We start from the raw sequence: 14,919 nt of genomic DNA, 5'->3' as shown, positions 1-14,919 counted from the left end.
CATTAACACACACACACACACACACACACACACACACACACACACACACACACACACACACACACACACACACACACACACAGCACATATGATGAAGCCAGTGTTTATTCAGATAAATACACAGATATCTGGATAAACAGATCACCAAGCGGATTTGCTAATATACGGGTGACTCTAAACTCTGGGGTCTGTCATACTTTTTGTCCATCTATGTGGAAAAGGAGTATTTACTCCAGCTACGGTGTGCATACACGATAGCAGCATTTCAAAAAGTTTTCATTTCCTTACATGTATGTGGAAATGGACATTTCTGATGGTGTTTTTAAACAGTTGCATTATCCTCCCTCTGCACGCAGAGTTAGAGCATTTTCAAAAGTTGCATCTCCAGTGGGTCTGAGCACAGCTGTCATGTAAATAAACCCCCAAAACGCAATGAAAGTTTTCCATTTTCACTTAAAAACACTGTCATTTAAATGGGGCCTGAACATGTTTGGCCCATGCTAACACCAGATATAGAGCTTTTCGTGTTTGTCCCTGTCCTGATTTTTCGCTAAGTGGAGCAAAGCACATCCATCTGAGGTTGACGGGATTTTTTGAAACATGCTGCAAGTAAACTAAAGTTAGAGAAAAAAAATTGAAATTATGACTGAAATAAATGTGAAAAACATTGTTAGTTTATATTAGAAATAAGTTCTACATAATCACTGCAGATGGAAAAGTGATATTTGTTAACTATTATGAATAGATTTATTTATGAAAGACACAAAATGACAATTGAAAGTTAGATTTTTCTTGTTTATAGCAATGAAAACACTGTTTAGATCCCTTGCCAACTCCCATTGAAAAAAGAAAACACATTTTCCATTGTTGTATTTTAGAATAACTTAGATATTTACACATTCAAATAAATACATCTTCAGGAATTTGTATGCATTTATATATTTTTATGTGATAGACTTCAAAACGTACATGCAAGGCTACATTCGATAATGCATACTCAGCAAAATTAAAGCCCTTATTGATTTTTCATTTTTCATCTTAATTGCTGACTTATGACATTTTCGGGTATGACTGCAGACTGGCCAATCTGTGTCAAAGCATCCCTGCTGTCACTGTCATTCAAAACTCAAATAAATCTTTTAATTTCTCTGCTTTTGATGTCTTTTGTAATGCTTTTGTCAGCATTTATTTCAAAATTCAAATTGCGTTGATTTTACAAAGCTCTTCCTTACATTCAAATCTGGAAGCTTTCTAGCTATGTGTTTCTAACTTACACTGAAGGAACAATAAGGACTTGTAAAATGCTGAATATATAGACGGTGATATATGTGTATGCTGTGACATAACACGTGACACATTTTAAAAAGTGACAAAAAACAAATATAATCACACTTGATTGCTACATTTAACTACAGATATATTTAGGACACTTAAACATTGCACAACAACACCAAATCCACCACTGCATCTGTTTATGTCTCAGAATTGTGTTAATCAGTTTATATCAGTGTTACATTGGAGTGGAAACAAGTGAAAAATAATTTGTGTTTGATAATCAACCTGAAAAACAACACAAAAAATACAGATAACTCTTTCTTGTGTGCGATTATTATGTATGTAGTGCTGCTAAAATAAAAATCTCCCTTTTGAGTTAATATTGAAATTTAGAGTTTGACGTACAAACTGCGTGGCTCATAATACAAAAGCCAAGGAAAAATAGAATTATCAGTAACTAATTGAGGGAAAATCAAGTGCTGCAAACCTGCAAATCCTGTCTCCCATGTTTTCCACTGAAAACCCGAGTCTGGGTGTTTGCAGTGATTTGGCATGCATGCATACATCTTTGGTAACACAACATGGAGAAAAAGACCATTCGCTGTATGAAACCTCTGCTCTGTTTGCTTCTTATGTTCCGAGATTCCCTCCTACTTTGATTTTGCCGTCTTAGCAACTTGCAGTGTCGTGGTAGCCGAGGAGCCGGACCACTCATTCTACTATAGCCAGCACTGATGGCTCTCACTGAAAGGTGGAGTTGGGTGAAAATATAATTTCAACATGTATTGTGAGTGTGAGAGTGGAGCAGGAATGAGATTATTGCCACTATTAATCGTGCGATGGTGCTGCTTGAACATGTTACATATTCACAAATAAGTGGACCAAGTGCTTGAAAACATACAGGAAATTATTAAGGGGGTCCACTGTGTAACTGGCTTTGTTTGAGGGATTTTCTTTTTCCCACGTAGTCAAAAGTAATTTAAGGTCACAGCATTTGGCGGCACTAAATATAACAATGACGTTTTGGAGTTTTCTCATGAAGCCACAAAGGACCCTGCAGACTGATGTTTGGTTTGTGCTGTGATGTCTGTGGTGAGGAGACCAGCATGCCTATCGGCATGACCAATCCTCCACGGTATTGTTCACGGAAAGATTTCTGTTTGGTAAGCTTTGCTTTAGTTACTGAACAAGAAGGAAACAAATGTTTTCAATGCACTGACGTCGGATTCAGGAGCATGCTATTGTTTAGACGCAGGTTGCAAAAGTTAAAGTTAGCCGTTAATGAAGTTGTGACAGAGCATGACAACACAGAGATCTGTCCCGTCAGAAGGCGGTTTGGTCTACGTCAACAAATTGGACAGAAACAGGCCGAATCAGACAAAAGTGTTGCAGCACTTCAGATCGGGATCAATAGCTGCAGCTTTATCTGTGCTGTAGCTTGTTACAAACTTTAGTACTCTGAGGTTTCTCGGGGAGGCTTTGGACGTTCCAGACCAAATATCGCTTGTTAAAACCAAAACCAAAACAGGCCAAAGAAAACGGGCGAGTTATCTTGTTCCTCTCAAACCAGAACAAACATCCTTTGAACTGACATTGTTGCCTCTTTGTGTTGGAAGGGAATTCTGGGCCTACGCTGCAAAGTGTTTGGTGGTCATTGGAGTCGTCTGGCTCACACATAATGATAAATCTGAAAGGCCTGACAAAGCTCTGGCACACAAGTCAAACTAAAGTATTATGTGGGAGATGATAAGTTTCAAAAGAAGAAAGTCTTTGCAACCTGATGAGAAGGAAGATGTGTTTTTTTTCCCTTTATTTATTTCATATGCAGTCTTATTTAAATTCTGTGTGCACATGTTATTATGTGTTCCTGTACTTTCAATGGCAAATCTCTCTTTTATTTTGTTTTGGGGAAAACATTCAAATACATTCACCTCTTTGAAATGATTGATTTTGGATAGGAAGTCAGGAACGCTCGTGTGGGTGTGTGTGTGTGTGTGTGTGTGTGTGTGTGTGTGTGTGGGTGGGGGTGGGTGGGGGTGGGGGGTTTCAAATCACAGTTTTTCACTTTAGCTAAATTTTAACTTTGACTCATTAAACCCTCAGCAATTTGAATTTAGTCAAATAAAAGTCTTCAAGCGATCTTCCACACTCATAACTTTATTCCAAGTATTTAATTTGTAGCCATCATTCGTCTGAGATTGTTTTCATGGGTAACTGATCAGCTGCTGTTTGAGACCTCCCCACCCGCTCCTCCGATCCCTGCTCAGGTTTAGTTGACCAGGAGCTCCTGGTACTGGTCAGACCGGAGGAAACGGCCGAAGGAGTCCTTCTCCATGAGGGCGAAGATCCTCTTCTGTGCCAGGTCGAAGGTGGTGGGGGACAGATCCACCAGGTTCCTCAGGGTCACATCCTTGGTGAAGTGGTCAATGTTGACCTGTAAGGGGACGTGATGAGAAGGTGAGGAGGGGATGAGGATAAGGAGATGAAGCTCCGAGGACAGATTAATATGCAGAATTATCACGGTGAGAGTGGAAGAGAGCAATTAGAGTGATGAAGAGGCTGATTATGTTCCCACATCCTCATTGTGCAAGTCTGAGCTGGATGTTTTTCTTTTATTTAATTTGTCAAATACTTTCCAAATCAAGGACTAAATTCGATGGCAGCATACTGATTACCTCTTATTAGGATGCAGTTGTCTAAGGAACATGGAGTAAACTACTTGTGGAGTTTCATTTTTTGAAGTCAAATAAAGAAACAGGTTACAAAACTCGAGAAATTCTGGTTGGCATCCCCGAAGTTATCCCTTTTAACCCGTCTATCAATCACTGGCAAGCACAGCTGACTGCCTTCAATGCCATGACTGGCTGGAAATATTTAGAAACAGGTTGTAACATTTTCTGCGCTGCTTTAACCTTTTTTTCATGTTGCATTAGCATAATTTAGACCCCATTTACAACATTTCAATGTTTCAAGTGAAAGCTTAATTTTTTCATTCATGCTTGAGAAAAGTTTTGCGTTTACACAGCACAAGTTGGCGCTGTTGGTTATACACTATTAGCATTAACTATGGATTGACAGTCATGACACTCGCATCACAGTCTACCATCGATGTTATTGTCCATCTACTCGCATGTGAGAAGAAGAACTTAGCTGCATTTTTCAGGCCATTAAACAAAAAAAAAGATCCACCTTGGGAGCCAGGAGCCATATTCAAAAAGTTGTGTTTGTAGTGACTCTGAGCACCATTGCCAGGTAAGCTGACACCCATAATTAAAGTTTTAAATTTCCACGTGAAAACCTTGTCGAGTAAGCGAGGTCTTTGTCAGATATGACATCTTGTGAGTAATTGAGTTTGGCAAACATTTGGTACAAACATGTTAATGGCTTTTGGAATTCATACATATGTAAAATAAAAACCATGGTCATGCATTGGAGCTGAAGGCTTTTTACTTTGAAATTTAGGATATGTCTGTATATCTTGCAATTGTCATATCTGCTTTTTAATTTTTCACATCACGTTCAGTTCTACAGAGTAAGTATTTCAGTTATTTATCAATGTATTTTTTTTATCATTTATCACTGTTTTTCTTTCTCTCCTTTTTTTTTTTTTTTAATCATGGCTTTGTCCAAAAAAATGTAATATTAAGCTGAAGTGAAGTGAGGGCTTCTGGAGGTAAGACATACATTTTCTAAAAAATGATCATTTGCATGTTCACACAAATATATTGTGCTGTGAGTCTGAATGGATTTTGTGTGATCAGTTAGAAATAATGTTGCTTCATGAGCAAACAGGAGTTTTCAAATGAGGGCTTTATGTGCGTTCAACCCTGTTTACAAGGCTTTTTTTTCCATGTTTGCTTTTGTTCTCCATGGAGTGATTGATTGGATGGATCTCTGAGACCCCATTTGCGCAAAAAGGAAACGTGAAACCATGGAGTGGGACATGTGGGTGAATGAAGTTATCAGACATGTCAGAGCATCATAGCAAACATTCGAAGGTGTAGGAAAAAGTAGAGCAACTGAAGAGACGCATTGCAAGAACGTGGAAGTGGTACGACACAGAAAACCACTGATAATATAGTCTTCAAGCAGGCGTGGGTAGCCAGCTTAGGCAATATTCTTAATGTGTCCATTTCCTTCACGCCCCAAGTCTGAAACTTTATTTAACAATCGATTTCTTTTTCTTGTTTTAGCACAATCTGTCACTAGAGATTTTAGATCAGAGATGATTTCCGTGTTATGTTGCGTCCTCGCCCTGCTAACATTGATGAGCATCTGATCTGACCCCATTTTATCTCCTGATTGAAAGCATGATGAAAAGCCTCGTCCTTCTATGCCTGAAATTACTTTGATACTGCAGCTAATTGTCACGGTGCAGAATCTTCCGCTTTGAATTCTGTCGCTTCAATTCCTCTGTTTTATTCCTCTAAAACGGTGGGTAATCAATGAGCTGCTCGTGTCTTTGACTTCCTAAATCTGGGGCCCAGCGGCTGACGCACGCTGCAGTTGATTGACCTGCAGATGAGGCATTCATATTCTCTTTGGAGTTGAGCTGATTACCAAAACAGGAAGAGGACAAATCTCAAAAGAGTTCCTGACCTCTCTGGGCCCCTCAGACTGGATGAAGTCTTCGTAGATCTTCTTGGCCTTGGAGGACATCTTCACTGGGTTCTTGGTTTTCTTGAAGTCCTCACAGGCCATCCAGAATTCAACGTTCTCATCGCTGAACTCAGACTGCAGGAAGCTGTGGAACGCAGCCAGCCCATCTAGTGGAGAGAGATTGAAGGATAATAAGAGGAGAAGGTAAGTGAAGCAAGATTCAAGACCCAAAATTCAGAAAACAAACGTAAACATCACGGTTTCAGTCAGAAACCTTTGCGGGAGGTGTTGGTAAAAACAAAACAAAGAATGTAAACAGACAAACATTCAAAGCACAGTGGTTATTCTAAAAAAGAGGTCCCAAAACGAAGCAAGATGAAACGGTCCCTCATGTCAGCGAAGACCATTGTGCTTCGACACAATGTCTGAGAAAGGTCCCATTGTCTGGAGGGGCATGTGTCGCAGGAGATAAGCATTCCGCTCAGACCACAGGCTTTTATCTTCAATCTAAATGTTCTGCTTGAAAATAGCTCCAGTTGTAATCAAGCCACACTGTTTTTTTAGTTTTTTTTTTTTTTTTTTTTTTTTTTTCTGCTTTTGCACAGGAGCCCACAAAAGAAAAGCTCACATGCAAAAGCAGTGATGACAAGCTGGGAGCGAGAAAATAGAAAAGTCAGCGTCACGTTTGTGCTTCAGTTGACCTGGAAGTAACTACCTATGAATACTCACATTACTTCAGTTCAGTGGTATTTTGTGTATACATGATTTTTACAGTGTTTACTTTATGCGCAAAAATTAATATTAAATACATAAGGACAAACCATTACAAGCCTTTTTTTAATCATGGCATTATTATGAAGCTGGTTTAAGTAAAAAGTTATAAATACTGCAAATAAGTACGTGAAATTGTACAGAATACAATATCAATTAAAAATGATTAACATGACGTTTTCAAGAAATAAAAATAGATGCATTTAATATGATTACAGTAGCAAAATATACCCGTGTAATTAAATTGTACTTTGTTTGTTTTTTGGGGGGCGTGATTTTTGAGAATCTGTAACTTTACTTCTATTTTGACCATGAATTTTGATAACATATCACAGTCTGTTTTCAGTAAGTTTCATGTATACAATATAGTGTATAATACAGATTTAGCTAACTTTATTGTTTTTCTGATAGCTTCGCTTTAGACAGAGGTGCTTCATGCACCGTTTGATTGTTTGCCTTTACATGTGGTTTGATATTGTGGGCGAATTAAGTTATCTGTCGATCAGTTTTGCAGAAAGCACACAATAATTCTACTTCTTCTTCTGCTTGAGTACCACTCTTCATGACTGTTTTCTCATCTTGTCCTTTTTCTTTTCCACTCATCAAGCATCACATCAGCACCACTGATTACGTTTTGCTGCAACAGCAAACCAGCGGTCGTAATGTTATGGCTGATTTTCAAAATGCATCCATGTCACCAAAATTTAGCTCAGAAAAATCAGTTTTCTTTCATTTCCACTTAATCATTTTTAGCTGAAGTAATGGTGAAAGTCCAGTCATGCACAGGGAGAACATGCAAACTGCAACATCAACATAAAGAGGGGACATTTTTGCTGTGAAGCAAGACTATTAAACACTGTATCCCTAAGTCATTTTTTTTAACCAAGCTTTTAATTCTACTTTGTATGTTTCAGTGAAGTTTTGTCATCCATCATCAGTCAACTCAAAATCTAAAATCTCCACTTAAAAAAAATGATCTTTGAAATTAGAATAAACTAACGTTTAGTGGGGTCTCCTTTGCCCTCCTCACAACATGAAGAGCATATAATAACTTGCTTGCTGTTACATAATAAATGCTGCGTTATGCAATTTCTGTGGCGCTCTACAGCGAGGGCGGCGGGGGCCAAGCTCCATGCAGGAGAGGAAATAACTCACTGAGCATCCTCTGGGAATGCACAACTAAAGAGCCATAAAGAATAATGCAAAATCTCATGTAGACAAATAATCACAGTACAGCAGTTAGCAGCGGCCGTGCCATAAATCAAGACTGGTGGAATCATTTATGCTTTTCCCTGGAGATGTTATCACAACACGTGCATAACCTTCAGAGAGCGGGACGCTCACAGATACACAAACACATTTATGAAAGGAGGCTTAGCTCTCGGGAAACATATATCTATCCGCTCAGGAATGGGCTGAGAGCGCCACTTAGAAGGGGCCCGTCGCCACCCACTGAGGCCTGCTGGGAAAACGCTTCTCCCTTCACGTAGCGGCCGGTCAGCAGCGTCTGGACGCGGCTCTGTTTGGATGCGCGGCGGCGAATTAGTGACCTATTAGCAGGAGCGACTACACGTACTGCTAAATAGCTCTTAACGGTTCGAGTTAATCATCAGTCCTGCAGGGTCCCGGGTTTTTCCGGTGAGGTAAATGGAATAACCTGAGTTCAGGTAGAAGCGTGTTTACTATGGTTTCTAATGAGTTTTCCCCTCTGGTGCTTCGCTTGCATTTCTTCCAGTCCACTGATGAGTTACTGTAATACAAGCAGGTCCCTTTCAGGATAAATGACTGATTGTAAGAAGCAATGTGCACAATTAATTATGAGGTGTTGGTCCAGATTCTGTAATTATTAATCATAAGAATATTATTATTCATTAAAATGTCGGGCAGACAATGCAATATAATAAGATTACTTCTTTATTGCTTCAGGTGACTATGTTTTGATGATATGATTATTTTCATTATCCAAATTTTAAAAAAGCATTACAACATGCACATAGACATTTTGTTTAATTAAATGTTTAATTCCAACAGAGAGAACATATTCTGTAGTGCTTCATTGAGTTGTTGACGGACATCAGCCTTTATTTAAATGTATTCGTCTGGCTTAATTCGGTCAGTAGACGTATCAGTATCCGCCTCTTTGACACACTTCTACTGATCCACAGGTGGGAAAAGAGAACAAACCATTTGGAGGGCAGGAAATAATCCTTTCACAGATCACATACTTTGCTTTGTGTAATTAACTGGCAGAAGAACCTCATGTTCCGCCATTGTACACTTCAGTGAAACTGAAAATTACTTTTGTTCCAAAGAAATTCAGGCTCATAACACCTTCCCCCTGGTATTTATATTCATGACTATACTGTTAATTATGTTTCACAGGGTAACTAGAACAGGACGTCCATAGGTAAGGCTTTGGTATGCCTACAAGACAAAAATAAAACAGTCATTATTACTTCTCGACTCTCGTTAAGACAAGCTGTCCGTATGTACGAATATCTAATTAAGTCTGCGTGGTGAGGAGTGTTCATGGAAACCAAACCTTGCGATGTGTACTGAAGCTTTTTAAACAGTCCTCCAGACAGATAGCAGACCTCAGGGAGCGCATGTCTCCCTCCCCATCTGGCTCGTCTTAAAGTCAAGCCAAAGTGCCAACTGGTAAACAGTGACCCCCACTGCTCCACGTCGTCTGGACTAATGACAATACTTCAGAAAACGTGCGACAATGAGGCCTCCGTCTTTCCACTCAATTAAGAAAAACAAAACAAAAAAAAATAATAATAACAACAACAACAAAAAAGCATTGCTTCTTTCTTCCAACATCTCAATTCCCATTTATGGGTATTAGTTGGTGTGCATCCACAGTAAAATCTAAACGGGTAAAGAAGTTTTGAGTAGTCCGATCAGGTTCATTAGGCCTTTTTTTTTGTATTCATGGTTTGGATTCTTATAAACAAGCCAGTGATTTCTTGCCTACTTTTACATGTGTAAATACGTGTACATGCACTCATGCATATGAACAGATTGTATGTTTGCAATTATTTAATGTCTTTTCTTTGAAGTACTTTGAATTGCATTGTCCTGTCTAAAGGTGCTTTATAAAGAACAATCAACTAGTGATTAATTGGTATTATTTGTGTTTGTTTGTGTAGTTTTAAGCATCTTTGCTGTTTCTGTTGGTCGAGCTAAATGTTAGTCTAGCACATAAATGTCCAGGAGTCTTATAAAAAGAGAGACTGAAGCAGAATTTTTAGATTTTAATGAAAAGTGAACGTCTCGGGATTTCATCACTGGGGTCAAAATAAAGCTGTGGACTTGGTCTGTCTGGAATCCATCACTTTGCTGAAGCGTTACTTCCTGCATCACAATTACTTGATAAGAATTTGACTGGAAAGAAGAAAAAGAAGCACATTTCTTTTTTATTAAGATGTACTGGAGCCAGTGTTATGGATTAACTGGTTTCCCTGTTAACTTCTGAACTACTCCCCTTGTTGCTGCTAGATGTGAAAAAGCCAACAGAAATCCGTGTTAGACCTCTTACTGAATCCTATTTTAGCGTCTGCTGTTACTAGCAGCAGCCAGCGGAAAATGCTAAAGGAAGTTAGTCACCAGTTAACAGGGAAACCAGTGAATTCGAAACACCACATTTTCTGCAAAGTGCCTGCAACAAAACGATACGTTTTCACTCGAAACGCTGTTGCATAAATGGAGCCTGAGTGTGCTTGGTCCCTGTTTGATCTGTAATGGATTAGTGATCTGTATCAGGTGTGACCCGCCTTCAGGGACTGTCGGCTTGGGTTAGCCCACAGCTAGTTAAAGTGCTGTTTATGACACAATGCTCAAATTTCCACTGATTCTCCAGGATTCTCAGGTTCAGAGCAATGATAGATTTTTAGTTTGAAAGAAAAGAAAACCTTGAATTTTGATGTAATCAGCACAAATATGTCCAGAATACTTCCTCAAAGCAGCTCATCTTTGACCCTTCCATATAAAGGTTTTTCACTTTTCTTCTTCAGCTTCCTAAAGTTCATCAAGTTAACTGGACTGTTTAAAACTGATAGTGTATTGTGTCAGAGGGATTATTGCAAATCATTGAAATGTTTCTTTATAGCAAGAATGACTTTATGTGTTTGTTTGCACAAGAGGAGAGGTAAAACCTACAGCTGTTGTTCAAGACTTTATCCAGACTCTCGCGCCACTGAGCAGCCTCTTCGGGAGTCGGCCTGCACGAGGAAAGAGAAAAGAAAAGGTCCCTTTAATCAGTGAGACGTATTAACCTCATCAACAATCCAAAGAGCTTAAACACACATGAAGCCAGCACGGTTAATTTCCTATGACAGAGTGTGTGAAGGTCCTGCTATCTCCAGAGGAGCTGTCCAAGTGTCACTGATGCATTTATCACATTTACAGTAAATTATTTGGCTCACGCTCAAGCAAGCAGAACCTTTCGAGGCTTCTGGTGATTCGACACACCACTGCCAGACCTTCTCACAAATCCCAAGAGAGGAATACGTATGTAACTGCTCCTGAGTGTGTCAGCATCCACAAGAGACTGATGTCCTCTGAAATTAGGTGTAATTTAATTTCCTCCGCTGAGGTTTGTCTTCGGCCACATATAGACAACAACGTTTTCAAGTGCGTATTCACCGTTGTTATTGTCAATAACGTGTTGTTCTCTGCCTGCATGTGCGTGGGGTTTCATAAATGAAAACAACTAATGCTGACTGCATAGCTTTCTGCATTTCTGCCGTTCATTTGCAAATGGGCACGTCTTTCAAAACGTTGCTGTGTAAACACAAAACTTCCACCTGAAACCCGCTCACGTAAATGTGAGACTCAGAAATCCACACTGAACAGCAGGGGTTGGTTTCTCTGCATCTTTGCTGTCTTTTCAATCCGCACTGACCAAATACATTCACGGACGATTTATTATATATCACTGCAAGGATTTTTTAATCAACTATTAATGGATAATCTGGTAATATTTGATAACGACAGCTGTTCTATCCAGCTGTTCAAACTTACTGGGGGTCAGCATGCACGCACGCACACGCAGGTCTAAATTACCTCAGGTAATACTTCACCAGACGCACCACCACCATTTTTTTTTTTTTTTTTTCCCTAATGAGAATATAAATACTGTCTTTTAAAATTCATTTGTTGCTGTTCATATCACAAAAATGGTTTGGACAAACATTTCATCCTTTGGGTTACAAGAAGACAGCAATTGATGCTTTTAGCAATGCTCTGTCAGAAGATACTAAATTCTAATAAAAAATATTGATTATTTAGATGTTTTTTGAGTAAAAAATTATTGGAGAGAAGTTGCAATATCACAACGATTATAAACTTTCCTCTTGATTTCTCAACCATTTATATAGCCCAGCTAATACAACCAGCCAGTGGAAACTTTTCTTTTTTGAATCTGAGTTCCTGCTACAGAACTTGAGTCTGGAAAACATTTCCCGAACAGCTACAACTGATATATGTGTCAATTCAACAGAAACTCTCACGTCGTGGTGTTAAACTTTTAAGAAGGTCAGAGAGTTGCTGCGCAGACTGATCTTGAAACTGCTTTGCCCGCTGCCTGTTGGAGGAGGCCAGCTCACAGGTCGGGGGGCGCAGACCCCATCCAGACGGTGAAGTCGCAAGTTTGCATTGGATACGATGCATGTTGCACTTTTGTAGTGTAGTGAAATGTGCAGAATCAGAAGTGTCCTTATGGATGCCAGTGCAATGATAGGGACAATTAGATTTTTTTTTTTTTTTTTTTTTTTTTTTTTTTTTAATTGAGAGGGGTGTCAATCAGTGAAAAGAGAGTTTTGAGGTCCAGGCGCCAGATTCAGATCAGCACTGGGTGGTAAACTTTAAGGTTTGAGATTATTTTTTTCTGACCATACCTTCTTTTCATTTTAAACTTTTGACAGATTGGTCCTACAAATCAAACCAAAGTGCACAACGCAAGTGTAACATGTCAGAACAAGAGTAAGCAGCAAGTAAAATACGCTCGAATTTCAAAGATAAAAGCTTAACTACCACTAATGATCACTTTTCCATGAAGGATTTTACACCAAAAACTTGTGCTGCATGTACCTGCAGATTCACAGACAGACCATGCGAGCTCAGTCCAGTAAAATGGACTTGTTTCCTTATCGTGCCTTTCATTTTTGGGGGATTTGTTGGGGTTAAGAAACCCAGGACCCCCCCTCGGTGTTGCTGTTATAAGGTCTCCGACACATGGTCAACACAAAATGACCCCAACCGAATGACAAGGTCAAACAAACTCCGACTAACCAGCTGGAGTCAAAATAAAGTTTTCCTTTGTTTCCTCGTTTTTTATTGCTTCAGTTTTCATAATGTTGGGACAACAACAGCAGTACAATCATATCCAGTCACACAAATTCAATTGTAAAATACTGTGCATCGTTTATCTCAAACCGAGCCTTTCTAAGGTAATGCATGATGAAACTGGATTGCCTGAAGGCTTTGTGCCCTCTCACGCTGACATCTGAGCCCACTCGGCATCTGGAGAGGTTTAATGTGCTTTGATCTGCACATGCTGCGGCGCCCGGTCCGCCTCGGGCGCCGTCCTCCCACCTCACAATCAGCTATCTGGCAAACATCTCCTCACTCATCATCCGTTTCGCCGGCGGACCACTCACTTCTGCAGCTTCTCCGGCTTCTTCTCGGTCTTCTCGGGGTAGGGGATGATGAGGTCGATGGCATTCTCGGGCTTCTGCAGCAAAACTCCCAGTTTCGACTTGATCTCCTTGGCCCTGGGCGACAGAAAGCAGAACAGCAAGTCACGCTGTGTTTAAAGCTTCATCATATTTATCACACTCACTTCAACGTGTCTGCTTTGTTGTGTTTGCACAAAACACTGACATCAGCTATTAAGTCATGACAGCTGTTCCCTGACGCCTTCAAACTGTACTGAGAGAATCATGCAACTAATCGATTAAAAAAAAAAAAAAAAGCTTATTTTTCTCATCAGATGTCAAAATTACAACATCATGTAATCTGCATAGCTTTCTAAAAGTCATGATTTCTGTTTATATTTATTCACAAAACACATCGTCATGTTTAGTTTTTACTTTATTGTTGTTTTAATATTGTTATTGATGAAGAAATGTGTTACAACTTAAGTGTTTCATACACAAAGGGAGCTCCTGCTCAATACTGTGGAAAATCATCCTAAATGTAAAAAGAGTTTTGGAGAAGAGTTGTTTACGCATTAACTTGTATCCTGCTTTGTGAATAAATTTATAAACCAAAGTGTCATTATTTTATACAGAAAACAATTTGATATTCATGTAGTATTTGAGCAGAAACAATATTTCACATGTATTTGAGATCAATTCAGGCAACGACTTATGATTCTCAGTCCTGGTTCTGATCATTACACCTTGTAAAAAGTAGAACAAGCTTCAACAACAACAAAATCTGTGTGACATTACGATCCGTAACGTAAAACAAACGGTGATAAATCTGTGCCGAATGAAAAACAAAACCAGTCTATAAAGTGTAAAACCTTTAACTTCACACAAACACTTTTATTTTCTGACATCGCTGAGGAATTTCCATAAAAAATAAGAAAAATATAAAGAAACTTTAAAAGTTTGCTGTGAAATTCTAATTGTTTTCTTTTCTTTTTTAAACGAGAAGAAAGAAGAAAGTTTTTATTGTCATCTCCTAACTTTGTTTGGATGGATTTCAACTCACAACATGATGGTTTATTTGTGTTTTAAATCTGTTTCCAGCATCTTCTCCATAAAAATTAGTAAAAAAAGTACTTCAACTTTTTGCATCTGAACATATCTGACAGCTAAAATGCGAGAGAAAAAAGGCTTTTCTCACCTTTCCAGGCAGGTTTGAGGTAAGGCAGCTAATCCTTTACACATTTTCCAGCTCTTTTAGTTGCAGCACTCAAGAGTGAATAGAGTTTTCTTTCCCGTAAGCCCAATGTGAGTCCTGGAGCTTCCTTTTGCTTTCTCACTCTGACTTTCGGCACATGGGAGTTTTATACAGCCGCTCTTTGGGCTCTGGGCCAACGGCTAAGCCAATCAGACTGGAATGTTTACAGCACAGGCGGTCCAGGAGCCTGGATGAGGAAGGGTGGGTTTTCACATGTTTGCTTTGAGGTTTCAATTAACCTACAGATATGGTACTTCTGTGTGCAGGATGCAATAATGAGCTGTCACTGACAATAGCGCTGGAGTTTATTTAGCGATGATTGATGACTCTTTTGAGTGCTTTCAGCACAAAGCCTTTCAC

At 39.2% G+C, this 14,919-nt stretch overlaps 1 protein-coding gene across 1 annotated transcript; it reads right to left on the bottom strand.

The window, feature by feature from the left end:
• Nucleotides 1–853: 853 nt before the first annotated feature.
• On the bottom strand, nucleotides 854–14,640 carry rgs5a (regulator of G protein signaling 5a). The gene is made up of 5 exons (XM_030082977.1): nucleotides 14,503–14,640; nucleotides 13,308–13,421; nucleotides 10,807–10,868; nucleotides 5,875–6,041; nucleotides 854–3,709 (listed from the first exon to the last, which is right to left on the bottom strand). The coding sequence occupies exons 1-5, from the start codon at nucleotides 14,544–14,546 to the stop codon at nucleotides 3,545–3,547; spliced, it is 552 nt and encodes a 183-aa protein (XP_029938837.1). The 5' UTR covers nucleotides 14,547–14,640; the 3' UTR covers nucleotides 854–3,544.
• Between the last annotated feature and the right edge of the window lie 279 nt (nucleotides 14,641–14,919).

Source organism: Salarias fasciatus, chromosome 23 (assembly GCF_902148845.1).
Source record: "Salarias fasciatus chromosome 23, fSalaFa1.1, whole genome shotgun sequence".
NCBI lineage: Eukaryota > Metazoa > Chordata > Actinopteri > Blenniiformes > Blenniidae > Salarias > Salarias fasciatus.
The sequence above is the reverse complement of the archived record's forward strand: the minus strand, read 5'-3'. Positions and strand labels throughout refer to the sequence as shown.

Coding starts and splice junctions, on each gene's coding strand:
- rgs5a (XM_030082977.1), bottom strand. CDS start 14,546: ATGTGTAAAGGATTAGCTGCCTTACCTCAAACCTGCCTGGAAAG. Junction 10,869..13,307: donor AAGCCGGAGAAGCTGCAGAA/GTGAGTGGTCCG, acceptor TTCCTCGTGCAG/GCCGACTCCCGAAGAGGCTG. Junction 3,710..5,874: donor AGTCTGAGGGGCCCAGAGAG/GTCAGGAACTCT, acceptor GTCCCCTTACAG/GTCAACATTGACCACTTCAC.